The sequence below is a fragment of the Rhinatrema bivittatum genome, chromosome 6, assembly GCF_901001135.1.
Source record: "Rhinatrema bivittatum chromosome 6, aRhiBiv1.1, whole genome shotgun sequence".
NCBI lineage: Eukaryota > Metazoa > Chordata > Amphibia > Gymnophiona > Rhinatrematidae > Rhinatrema > Rhinatrema bivittatum.
In genome coordinates this window covers 131043341-131056321 of record NC_042620.1, presented here as the reverse complement: position 1 = coordinate 131056321, position 12981 = coordinate 131043341, and the positions used below count along the sequence as shown (strand labels likewise).

General features: G+C 43.2%; 1 protein-coding gene across 4 annotated transcripts in view; it reads right to left on the bottom strand.

Moving 5' to 3' along the window:
* DUSP19 (dual specificity phosphatase 19) overlaps positions 1-2284 on the bottom strand; it is a 29767-nt gene extending 27483 nt beyond the window's left edge. The window contains exons 1-2 of one of the 4 annotated variants that reach the window (XM_029605948.1): positions 2100-2284; positions 1444-1764 (exon numbers count right to left, since the gene is read on the bottom strand). In XM_029605948.1, coding sequence (XP_029461808.1) covers positions 1444-1669 — 226 coding nt within the window. In that variant the 5' untranslated portion in view covers positions 1670-1764; positions 2100-2284. The other 3 variants (XM_029605947.1, XM_029605950.1, XM_029605949.1) reach the window with 3 other exon arrangements.
* Between the last annotated feature and the right edge of the window lie 10697 nt (positions 2285-12981).

Sequence of the window (12981 nt, the reverse complement as noted above, 5' to 3'; positions counted from 1 at the left end):
AGCTTGCTCTGTCTCCATCTGCTGGCAGAGGAGCATAAACCCACTGGTCCTGAATCCATCGGTTTACACTAAGGAAAACAAAATTATCAAGTAAGTAATTTCTCCATTATCTTGTCCTTTGTTAAAGTAATAGTGTCTGGTGGTCTGAAGATGGCAAAGCAATTTGACAAGGTAAACAAATAAGCGTGGGAGTAGCTTGCTTATTGCAGCAGTTACTACCCCTAACCAATTAAGCTAGATACTTCACTTAGATGCAGCTCCAGCACTGCTCTCTACATCAATGGTGGGGGTGGAAGGTAACTAGAACCAAAAAGTTACTAATAAGGGCCAAGAGTAATAGATAAGAATAAGGCCAAGAGTAACAGATAAGTATGAGAAAAAAAAAAGTGTGAAAGCTTGCTGGGCAGACTGGATGGGCCATTTGGTCTTCTTCTGCCATCATTTCTATGTAACATTTGCTCCTTTTTTTTTTTTTTAAACCTTACCTGAGCTCAGCACTTACCGGCTGAGTACAGAGACGGTCTCCGGCTGCGGGGGGAGAGGGCATCTGCCGTCACCGCCTCGCTCAGCCTCCTGCACCCACTAGCTTTCAGCTGAACTAGCAGCTAAGTCCACACCAGGAAACCCAGCCACCGGACTAAGGCACACCTCTGAGGCACCATGGAAATTGCATCAGGAATTCTCAACTGGGGGAGGGACCTTTAGGTATCACCAAAAGAGAGCAGGGCTTTCTTTTCCTGAATTTAGAATTTCAAATTTTTCCTTTCAAAAAGCTTAGAGCAATCCCCATAGTTAGATGCACATCCACCATCTGCTGGAGACGGAGAATACTGGTAGGCTGGGGGTCACTGCAGGGTTATATATACTGTGACGTCAGCTTGCTCCGTCTCCATCTGCTGGCAGGGGAGCATAAACCCACTGGTCCTGAGTCCATCTGTCTACATGCTAGGAAAGTGACCTTTTAATTTGCATAATATAAAAAAAATGTTAACATTGGCCTATGATTAAAGAGAAGGCAAGGAAGGTATTTGGATACCAGGGGTGCCTATTATGATGGCCATTATAAATAATTTCAAATCACATTAAGAAAGAAATAATGAACATTACACTGGGCACCTTATACCAAACTATCAATTTATATATTTAATTTTGCAATTATTTCCAATTTCTTCAGATTCTAAATAAATTCATAAAATATTACAACTGGAACACATTTTAATGTAAAGGTGTTTTTAGCCAGCAAAGATTTATTTATTTATAGTCAAAAAAGTGCCAATATCATAAGTAGCAGTATGTTAACTTTAAAAAAAAAAAAAAAAAAAGCAAATTATTAGATAACAGAATGAAATAAAAGAAACCCTCAAGTCTCCCCTACCACCTCCTCCCAAATTGTTATTATGCATAATAATGATTAATAAATGGACAGAGAAAGTACAAACTTACCAAGCAGCAACCAGGGTTTAATAACTCCGACCTGCAGATCCAAGCTAAAGTCCTGCACATAGCCACAGCTAGCCATCTGACTCTGGTCTGTATTCTCCTCTACCTGTACTTGGGAGTCTTTCCATGTTTCTATAATCCTTTTCCCAGCTAAAGTGGTCACCCTAGTACATTGTTTCCTTAAATTAGTCTTGGAGAAAGATTTGATTTCCTGGCCAAGAGAGTGCATCACTTGAACAATGCCCTCTGCCAATGAAACAAATCCGAAAAAGTGGTTGCCTTCAGAAGCCCTCTGCTATTTTGTTTTGAGTAGCATTACCAGACCTGAAATACAAAATTATCTTAAGGTTACAAAAAAAAAAAAAAATCAGCATATTAAGTTAAAATGGAAGACTGCACTACAAATATACAGCAAGATGGAAAAATAGTTTAAAAATACACATACACATCTTCGTAAATAACACATTTGAAATTGGCTTTTATCTTAGGAGCAAAAGTTAAAGACCAACCGTTAACCCTCACACTACCATTCAGTTGCCCCATACCACCCTTCACCAAGAACTTCAGAGGCAGGAGAGGAAGGACTCAGCAGCGGTGAGGATGGTTGATGAGTCCATAAAAGAGGGCAGGCCAAGGCAAGCAAGCTCAGCCCCACCTACCTCGAGACAGGCTGCAGGAGAGAAGACTCCCCCCTGGGTTGGCTGCACTGTGCAGACAAAAGCAGGAACTACAAACAGGCAGTAGAAAGCAGAATAAAGTCCGCCCCTTCAGCAGTGCACAGTAGAACTGCGGGATACAGGTCCATGACTCAATCCGGCTCAGGTTCAACTGATTGGCTGCAGAAAACCAGGAAGTAGAACCGGAAAACAGCCGGACAAAGCAGAGACATTGTTATGCTAATAAAGTTTTCTTAATCTATATTGAAGCTCTTCTGCCCTCGCTGTCTGTTCCACTGACATTCAATGTTAGAGCAAATTAGCGAGTAAAAAAAAAATTATATATTGGAATGTATTAATGCATATCATAGGAAACATTTGGTACTCTGGTTTCTAGCAATGGCATGTATCAGCTGCACTCGCAACCAGGAAGCAGACGTCTGCTCATTATTTGTAAGGCTCTTCTTAATTGGTCAGACAAAAAATCGCTCTGATTGGTATATTTAGCCTTCCTGATAGTTCATTTTCAATGTTCCACAAACTTGGCATGGATACGAAGCACCACTGAGCTGCCAATACGGCCACCCCCCCCCCCCCCCCCCTTCAAAATGACCTGAAATAATTATTTTCATTAAAAAACGTGCAAAAATGATGTATTTAAGCAAATGAATTAGTATCATGCTGTTCTGTAATACATCATTTTAAATTCTCCCAATGACTTCCTACATGACGTCTGATATGAAAAGGACACTGTTGGGATAAAGAGAACATTTAGAAGAGAAGAAACATCAAAACAGCACTAATGGGTTTACAATTTTATATTTAAATATATATGCTACAAAGAACAACAATGAAATGTCAGTAGAAGTGCAGTCAGGATATTCTTCTGTAAATATTAAAATCTGCTAGAGTAAGTCAAAAGATGCTGTAGCAAAATATATACATTTGTATATTTGTCATGTATTTTTTCTAATGTGTATACAATAGTTTGGCATTTTTGTTGTAATTTAAAACACTTCACTTTTCAATCGTTTTAAAAATGCATCTCACCCAGAGGTGTGCATAGGGAAAGTAATTTTCAAAGTAATTTCTGCAGGTAAAACAATGTTTTACCCATGGAAATGGGCTTTTAGAAAATTACCCACCCTATATTTATTTATTTATTTAAGTTCTTTTAATATACTGATGCTCAAGACCAAGTCTTATCGTACCGGTTTACAATGGAACAAGGGGAAACCATTTAACAACTGTATAGAAGATAAAGTTACATTAAAAATATGTGGGTAAAGCAAATTTACTTATCCTAAACTGTGTTCTCTGTAGATAGCAGAATTATCATGACATAGATTAAGAGTTGTCAGATGACAAAACCTTAACAGGCTGATGCAATAAAGTGTGCACAGCCTAGGGCACAGGTTTATTTGTGGTTAGATTCACGTTTTGGGTGAACAATCATAGCATCTGATATAGTAAGGAAATTAGCACATCCATAATGCGCGACATAACTAAAACATATCAGAGCATTTAAATTGCATACAAACGAAGACATTAGCTACTACTGCCCGATGCAAGAAAGTGTGCCCAACGCACAGTTTTATGTCAGAAAATTAACTCCAGCTGTGCAGGTGGAATCAAGTTTACTCCCAGTCAAGGGCTTGTGAGAAACAAAAATTTGGTCCTCTGTGTTATGATAAACATACCTCTTGTAAGGTAGGATTGTTTAGAATGATTAGTATAAGATTTAGTTGTTTGGGGTTAGAACAAAAAATTTATAAAATGTATATAGGGATTAGCAGAGTGGAGCATGATGATTAGCTAAAGGACACCTTCAAAAACCCTGGCAATTCTTTTACTTTTGGTAAACAATAGGCATTGCAGATTTCTATAACTTCATGTAAGTGATGCACTTTTGCTAGGAACACACAATTTAGACGTCATGCACCCAATGCAATATACTTTTGAGCGCCAGAAACACACATTTCTCCCTAGCGTGCCCTTTTAGTATGCCACTTCGATTTCATTCTCATTAGAATATTGCATTATTTATTTATTTATTTATTTATTTATTTATTTTTAATTTTTATATACCGATGTTCCTGTAAAGTATACATATCACATCGGTTTACAAGAAAGAAACTGTCGCCTCGATGGCGTTTTACATTGAAACATTTAACAATTTACAAATTAACAATTAAACCGTAACCTTTAACAGTTAACAATTTACAGCGGCATGACGAGGATCTTAGTGGAGCTTAGAGTGTACATACATGAATTATAGTACTAATACTGACAAAATCTTAAGGGGCATATGTACAGAAAGGCTGGGGGACAACGACTATGCTGATAATGTCATTCGTCCTGTTCTTAGCTCTCCGGGAATGCTTGGGTGAAGAACCAAGTCTTAAGTTTTTTTTTTGAAAGTACTATGGCAAGGTTCAAGTCTCAGGTCTGGCGGTATCGCGTTCCAGAGTGTAGGGCCCGCTGTCGATAGTGCACATTTTCTCAGCGAGGTTTTTGCCGGCTGGGAGATGAGCATTAGGCACACAGAGGATGTGGATGCGCATGCATTAGGAAAACGGGCACAAAATAAGGTGAATTTTAAAAGCCCAGTGCATGCCAAAATTAGGAGCTGTGTGCACAAATCAAGTTTACACACGATTGTATTTTAAAAACATTCCCATAAACACATGGAAATGCCATAGCACACACATCTAAAAAATTTCCAAAAAAGGACAGGGCATGTGTGTGACCTGGGCATTACGGTATCTAGTCAAGAGATGTGTACATAAATACTTATACACCCCGGCACACACCAAGGTCCTGTGCTGCGCATTTTACTTCTGCTATGGATGACATGCAAATCATAAAATAAAAGGATCGAGCCATTTCTGAGGGGTTTAAAGATGTCTGGGGTAACTGGGGGAAATGTAGGCTATCAAACCAGGGTAGGGGTTGGTGGACCTAACTGTTAACTGGACACACTGATAAACTGAGAATGGCGTGGGTGCATGCCCTTTATAAAATCTCCTGATTTCTGCAGTAATATCTCTCCCATTGTTTTTTTGACACTGACAATTTTGTCAGTGGTTGCTCAAAAGATCTTTTGTGGTAACCCCATCATTGCTCAGACAGTTCAAACTTGGAGTGTATAGACACACGAGGATAGTAATGTCTAAACTGTCACCCATTCTTCCCCTGGCAAAAAATCCTTATCTTCTAGTGCTCCTTTTATCCTGATATCGCAAACTGGGAGGCAAGTGGATTACATTGCTTATGGCAGTTATAGAGGGGAGAAGATAGTTTAAAAGGTTAAAAGTGTACAAAAGGCGTGGATATTGTTTAAAAATACGATCCTAGAAGCACAGTCCAGATGTATTCCATGCATTAAGAAAGCTGGAAGGAAGGCAAAACAATTACTGGCATGGTTAAAAGGTGAGGTGAAAGAGGCTATTTCAGCCAAAAAAAACCATCCTTCAAAAATCTGAAGAAAACAGAAAAAAGTATAAGCATTGTCAAGGTAAGTGTAAAACATTGTTAAGGCAGGCTAAGAGAGAATTTGAAATGAAGTTGGCCATAGAGGCAAAAACTCATAATAAAAACATTTTAAGAACATGCCATACTGGGTCAGACCAAGGGTCCATCAAGCCCGGCATCCTGTCTCCAACAGTGGCCAATCCAGGCCATAAGAACCTGGCAAGTACCCAAAAACTAAGTCTATCCCATGTTACTGTTGCTAGTAATAGCAGTGGCTATTTTCTAAGTCAACTTAATTAATAGCAGGTAATGGACTTGTGGCCGGACTGCCTGATTTGGGTCCCTTCCTCCCAGATCTTACCTGGTGAAGGGAGGTATGGTGTAACCCAGAGACAGAAAAAATAAAAGGACAAAAGATAACTAGACAAGTGACAACTGTATTCCAGATTTGCAGCTAGGGGACAACTGTGCACTGTTGTTTTCCCTGTGGAGCAGAGTGATGTCATAATAAAACTATTTCAGTTTAAATCCAGCATGAGACTTGTGCTGTTGCAAAAAAGCAAGTTTGCTTACCGTAAACGGTGTTTCCGTAGATAGCAGGATGAATCAGCCATGCTGTTCTGGGCTGTCCATTCAGGCCCGGGAGGCGGAGCGTCACAAAGCTGTAACACAGAACTTTGTTCTATGCGGCTGCTTGTGGGTTCCCGTGATGGAAAAAGCAGATTCTCCTCAGTCTGTAACATAGCAGTTGATGAATGTATGTGGTTCAAAGGCTGTCTGTCCAGGGAGGTGGGTGGGTACGCATGGCTGATTCATCCTGCTATCTACAGAAACACCGTTTACGGTAAGCAAACTTGATTTTCCCGTCAATAGCAGGGCTGAATCAGCCATGCTGTTCTGGGAGTCCCAAGCTATAGACACGCATTTGTGTATGTCAGTCTTCTACGACAAGCGTGACCATGGAGCGTGGACAGAGAGCCTTAGTGTTCACTTCTTAAGGGTATTGAGTATGGCTCTGCCTACACTGGCATCCCCTGCCGTCTGTTGTGCTATGCAATAGTGCGATCTGAAGGTATGCAGAGACGACCAGGCTGCCCGCCTTGTATATTTCAATCGGTGGAATGTGTTGTAAATAGGCGATGGGCGCCGATACTGCTCTGACTTGATGTGCATGTGGAGATGAAGCTAGAGGGAAGCCTCTCTTGTCATAACAGAATTTTATGCATTGTACAATCCAGCTGGATATAGTTCTCTTGGCTACCGGTAAGCCTGGAAAATTAGGATTAAAGGTGAGGAAGAGCTGGGAAGGTCAAGTTTCCAACTGAGTTCTGTTCTTGTAGTACGCCAAGGCCCTCTTACAATCTAATGTGTGGAGTAACTTCTCCCTGTCGTTTTGATGTGGTCTTGGACAGAATGTTGTCAACTCGATAGATTGATTAAGATGAAAGGCGGTAATTACTTTTGGTAGGAAAGATGGATGTGTGCGAAGCACAACCTTGTCATGAAAGAATTGTAGATATGGACTGTAGTACACCAGGGCTTGAATCTCACTGAGTCTGCACGCTGATGTGATTGCTACCAAGAAGACCACCTTCCAGGTAAGGTATTTGACATGCGAAGTGTCCATAGGCTCAAAGGGAGATAACATGAGTTGCTCCAAGACTACATTGAGGTCCCAAGGAACCGGAGGTTTTGCAGAGGGGGGCCGAAGGTGGGAGAGGCCCATCATGAATCGAGAAACTATCGGGTGTGTAGCAATGGAGTGACCTTCATGGTGTGAATGAAAAGCCGCTATAGCGCTTAAATGGACTCGTATCGATGCTGTCTCAAGTCCCGTCGCATAGAGAGAGTGTAAATATTCCAAAAGTTGTTCTGGTGGACAGTGCCGTGGGTCAAATTGGTGAGATGCACACCAAACTGCGTATCTTTTCCACTTGAACTGGTAATTCCGTCTTGTGGATGGTTTTCTGGCTGCCATGAGGACGTCTCACACTGAGGGAGATAGTCCCATGTTTGTTAGTACTGACCGCTCAATCTCCATGCTGTCAGATGCAAAGATGTGTGCATCGGATGTAGGAGGGATCCTCCTTCCTGCGACAGGAGTTCGTCGCGGTTCTCCAACCGAATTGGGTCGTCTATGGATAGGCGAAGAAGGTAAGTGTACCAGGATTGTCTGAGCCATGCTGGAGCAATTAGTATGAGGTTTGCTGTGTCTTGTATGCATTTTTGAGTTGTCCGAGTGATCAGCGGAATCGGTGGGAAAGCATAAAGCAAGTTGTCTGTCCACAGAAGTAGAAAAGCATCTTGCGCCATCTGACGTAGGCTGTTCCTCAGTGAACAGAAGTTTGGTACCTTTTTGTTGCTCTCTGTGGAGAATAGGTCTATGGCAGGCATTCCCCAGTATGCGAAAATCTCTTCCGCAACCTCTTGGTGCAAGGACCATTCGTGTGGATGGAAGATTCTGCTTAGGCGGTCTGCCCGGGTGTTGGCTATTCCTGGTAGGTATGTCGCTTGTAGATGAATGGAGTGTTGCGCTGCCCAGTCCAGAATTATCAGCACCTCTCTGCAAAGGCTCCAGGAACCTGCCCCTCCTTGCTTGTTTATGTAGAACATGGCTACTTGATTGTCTGTATACACCATGACTCACTTGCCCTGCAGGTGTTGTAGAACGTTCGTAAGGCATTCCGTATCGCTTGGAGTTCTAGGAGGTTTATCTGGAAAGAACTCTCTTTCTGAGACCATCAACCTTGTGTTTCAAGATAATCTAGATGAGCTCCCCAACCTGCATTGTGCGGAAGTGTCTTGAAAAGCTCTCCCCTGGTCAGTGTTCGCTTTTGTAGCCACCAGCTTATATCAGTTAACATGTCCGGAGCTATAGACACCTTGTGAGATAAGGGTTGACGGTGTTGCGACCATTGTCTTTTTAACCCCCACTGTAATCTTCATATATGAAGATGAGTATTTTGCACTGTGTATATGGCTGCAGACATGTGCCCTAGGAGTGTCAGAACTTGACGTGCTGACGTGGTTTGTGTACGTTTGATGTTGTGCAATAAACACCTGAGGGTGATTGCCCTGTTGTTTGGAAGAAAGGCTCTGCTCTGATAGGTTACCAAGTGCACCCCAATAAATTGAAGGGACTGCGTTGGTGTGAGGTTTGATTTTTGGAAGTTGACCACCAGGCCTAAGGTCTGAAGACAGTGAATGGTTTGATGCACCTGGGATCGTAGCGTCTGTGGATCTGATGCCACTATAAGCCAATCGTCCAGATATGGAAAAATTTGGATACGTTGTTTTCTGAGGTGGGCCACCACCACTGCCATGCATTTTGTGAAAACTCTGGGTGCAGCCGCTAGACCAAAGGGTAAAACCTTGTATTGGTAATGTTGATCCTTGCATCGAAAGCACAGGTACTTTCAAGATGCTGGATGCATCGGAATGTGGGTGTATGCATCCTTTAGATCTAGGGAGCACATCCAATTGTTTGGTTGGAGAAGGAGTAGAATGGACTTCAAGGACACCATCTTGAACTTTTCTTTTACTAGGTATTTGTTGAGTTCTCGTAAGTCCAGTATGGGATGTAGACCTTCCGTTTTCTTGGGAATGAGGAAATATGGGGAATAAAACCCCTTGGTTCCAAGAGGAACGGGGTAATTGTTGTATTGCCTGTTTGAGCAATTGATTGATCTCCTGTGATAGTTGAAGGTGATCTTTTGTGGTATTCTTTACATAAGGTAGGGAAGGGAGGGGTGGGTTTGAAGAAAAATGCAGATGGTATCTTTGATGCATGATGTCCAACACCCATCGGTCTGTTGTAATTTGCAACCAAGCTTGGGTAAAGAATTGTATCCTCCCTGCAATGGCTACAGGAGAAGGAGGGTGGCCCTGAAGAGTTCAAAAAGATGATTCAGTCTTTGGTGTTGTTGTAGACGTTTGCCCTTGGGTCCGTTAGGCCCTAGGTCTGCCTCTTCTTGGTTGTTGTTGTGAGCCCTGCAGACTCTGTGATTGTTGGTAGCTTTGAGGTCTGTACTGTGGATATGGGCGAAATTGACGTCTTTGGAAAGGTTGTCTTCGCAGTGGAGGATAATACCACCTGGTGAAGGAGAAAGTAGGCGGAGGGTTGACCAAGATTGTACTGCCACTGATTGTTCTTTTAATTGTGAAACCGTGTCTTGCAGTTGATTACCAAATAAGTTGTCTTCACGACATGGTAACACTGCCAATTTGTCATGTACATCCTCTCGTATGGCACTTGCCCTCAGCCACGCAATTCTGCGTGCAGCTATTGTGGAAGCAGAGATGCGGGAGGACATCTCAAAAGATTCATACATGGATCTCAAAAGATGGCGTAAGCCTTCCTCCATGTCCTGTATTGGCTGCGGAACCTCCAAAGGTTCTGTTAAATTTGGCAGAAAGGTTTTTACCTGTTGTAGACAGTCGTAGAGGTATTGGACCATATAAAACAGATGTTGTCCAATATGCGCCCTGAGCATTGAAGACTGAAAAGACTTCTTCGCAAAATCATCTAGATATTTATGGTCTTTCCCCGGTGGGGCACTTGAATGTGACCTTGTCTTCCTAGCTCTTTGCAATGCGGACTCCACTACAATGGACTGGTGTGGCAGTTGTGGAGTGGCGTAAAAAGGGGACTGTTTCATCTTATATTTAAGATCAATTTTCCGAGATACTGGGACGATGTTATGAGGAGTCACCCAGGATTTTTCCATGACCGTGTCTAGAACCTTATGTGATGGGAGACTTGTCGGTTCATTTGGAAGGTCAAAGATTTTGAGAAGACCTAATGTTTCTGATCTTGGGTCTGGTGTTTTTTGTATTTCTAGGTGGAGAACTGTTCCCACCTTTTCAATATATTTAGGATAAGCCAGGTCTTCTGGCAGTGAGTACGGTTGTTTATGCTCCTCCTCTGGATCAGATGGATATCCCATTGACGACATTGGGGAGGATGGAGTTGACCGTGGTTGCTGTGGCAGTGCTATCAGTCGCTCTGGGGTTGGTACTGATGGCCTTGGTGCGATTGGTAAAGGTGTCTCAGGACATTGAGGCGAAGGGTTCGGTGAGTGTACTGGAGAGCCCTGTGGAATACCACATGGAGGTAGAGGAACTTGAAAGGAGGTTTGCAACCTAGTAAGAAGCCTTGATAACAGAGTTGAAATCTGCATAACAGTCTGCTTAGCTTCCTCTGGCATTTGAGGCATGTGTCCCATATCCGGAGCTGTGTGCGGAATAGGTGGTGGTGGTTCAAAGACTGGGTCTCTTACATCTGGTGAGATCCCGGTATGTACTCTCCTTCTTTTAGTACGTCTCTGTGAACCTGATGATATATCTGACAGTATTTCCAAGGAGGAAGATGAGGAGAGTGAAGATACCTGTAATTCCTCTTCCATAGAGGACTCGTCTTATTGGTGTTCTATTGTTACCCGAAGGGGTTCTCCATGGCTCCAAATCCAGAGAGTCTTGGGAAAGGGAATGACTTAGTGATTTCATTCTTGGATTGAGATCCAAGTGTTTCCTCTTCTGAGAATGTTTTAAACCACGCAAATCTTCAGCGGAATGGAGTCTGTGCCTAGATTTTGATGGCTGTTGATTCTTTTCCTGGTGTTTGTGGTACTGAGAAGACACAGGTCTTGCTGCTTGGTCTGCAGAGGCGTGTGTTGTTTCTTGCTTGTTTGTGTCGATTTTATATGCGCCGTTTGTGAATGCACCAGTCGTAATGGAAGTATCGGCGTCGGTAGCGCCGGCGTCGATTGTTGCACTGGTGTTGGAGGCCATGTCGGTGCTGACCTATGTCTCCGGTGTTCCGAGTGCACCAACTTTGAAGCCTGAGTTGAAGGCGCATGGTATGTCGGCTTTAATACAGTCGCCATGCTCGACGCATTGTCGGCCGTACCTCTACTCGAGCCCAAGGAGGTAGGCCCCATCGACGCAGCTCTTTGAGTCTTCTTCGGGTGATGCGTCGCCGGTCCCGGCGACGTGTGGGACTCAGACAGAGGGGCATAGGAGCCACTAGCCAATCTTAATCTGTCTATTTTTTCGGCCCTTTGACGTCTGGCCCTAGGAGACATTTTCCCACAAGACTTACAGGTTTCTTGTATGTGGTCTGGTCCCAGACACACATAACAGGCCTCCTGACCGTCGGTAAGCGACATCATCTTGCCGCAGGCGGAGGGTTTAAACCCCGATGACCTGGGCTTATGCACTACACTGGATTCCATTTCTATTTTATTTTTACTGAGTTCCGTCGAAACTTCTGAGGATATTCGAAGCTCTGCGAGCGGAAAAAACAGACTGAGGAGAATCTGCTTTTTCCAGCGCAGGAAACCATGCATAGCCGCACAGAGCAAAGCTCTGTGTTATAGCTTTGTGAAGCTCCACCTCCCGGGCCTGAACGGACAGCCCAGAACAGCATGACTGATTCAGCCCTGCTATTGATGGGAAAGCAGCCATTATCGGATTACAAGAGGCACAGGGGGTTCAGTTACTAAAATGAACCAATGGGGAGCCAGCTTACTACCCGGAGAGAGGAGAGAACATCAGACCAATCAGTGAGGAGCAAGCAAAAAAAGGCATGAGGCTGCGTGTGAGATCAGTGAGAGAGAGCAGCAGGGAAGGAAGGCAGAGAGCTGTGACTGGGCTAGGATCTTTCCTTGCCCTTCACCTATGGCTACCAGGAGACAGAGCACAGCAGAAGGAGAGTCCAGGAGCTGAGAGTTTACGTCCTCCTCCTGCAGGACCTAGTTCAGCTAAGTAAATCCTACTTTGCTCAGCACTGTACAGCGATTCTAGCTGTATTTCTGGGGGCCCAGACTGTTGCATCAGTGAGCTACACGATAAACCCCTGCTGTTTGCTACCAACCAAGTAGGGGCCTCCCCTGAATTTCTAAATCCTTGAATCAGGGCTTGAGCGGGTACCAGCTGGTTTTCCCCTGGTTTGGAGCCTCTATAAGCTTGGAGCTTTCCCAGATAGAGCCATTACTTTTCAACTTATACAAGCCTGCACTGACTATGATTTACCAACCATTTTCTTATTTATACCCGGGCCCAACGTTCTTGTGATTTTTCCCCTTTTTTTGGGGTGTATACACTCCTTGGACTGGGGACTAATGAAAGTAACAGTATATCATTTATTTTGTGCACTGGTATGACATTTATCCTTAAGGTCTTGGGTAACCATAAGGTTTGCCAGAGGGCAGTCTGAACAGGAGAATCCACAGACTGATACTAAAATTCATGTTGCTCATAGCCCTGGTTTACTGGGCAGATTGCTTAATTTACCAGAACAATATTTGGCCAAATTGTGATTGTTAGGCTTATGGATGCGTACTATTAATAATTATTTTCCCTTCTTTTGCTTTATCATTTCTGTAGTGTTCTGCGTACCTGTTAATAGTAA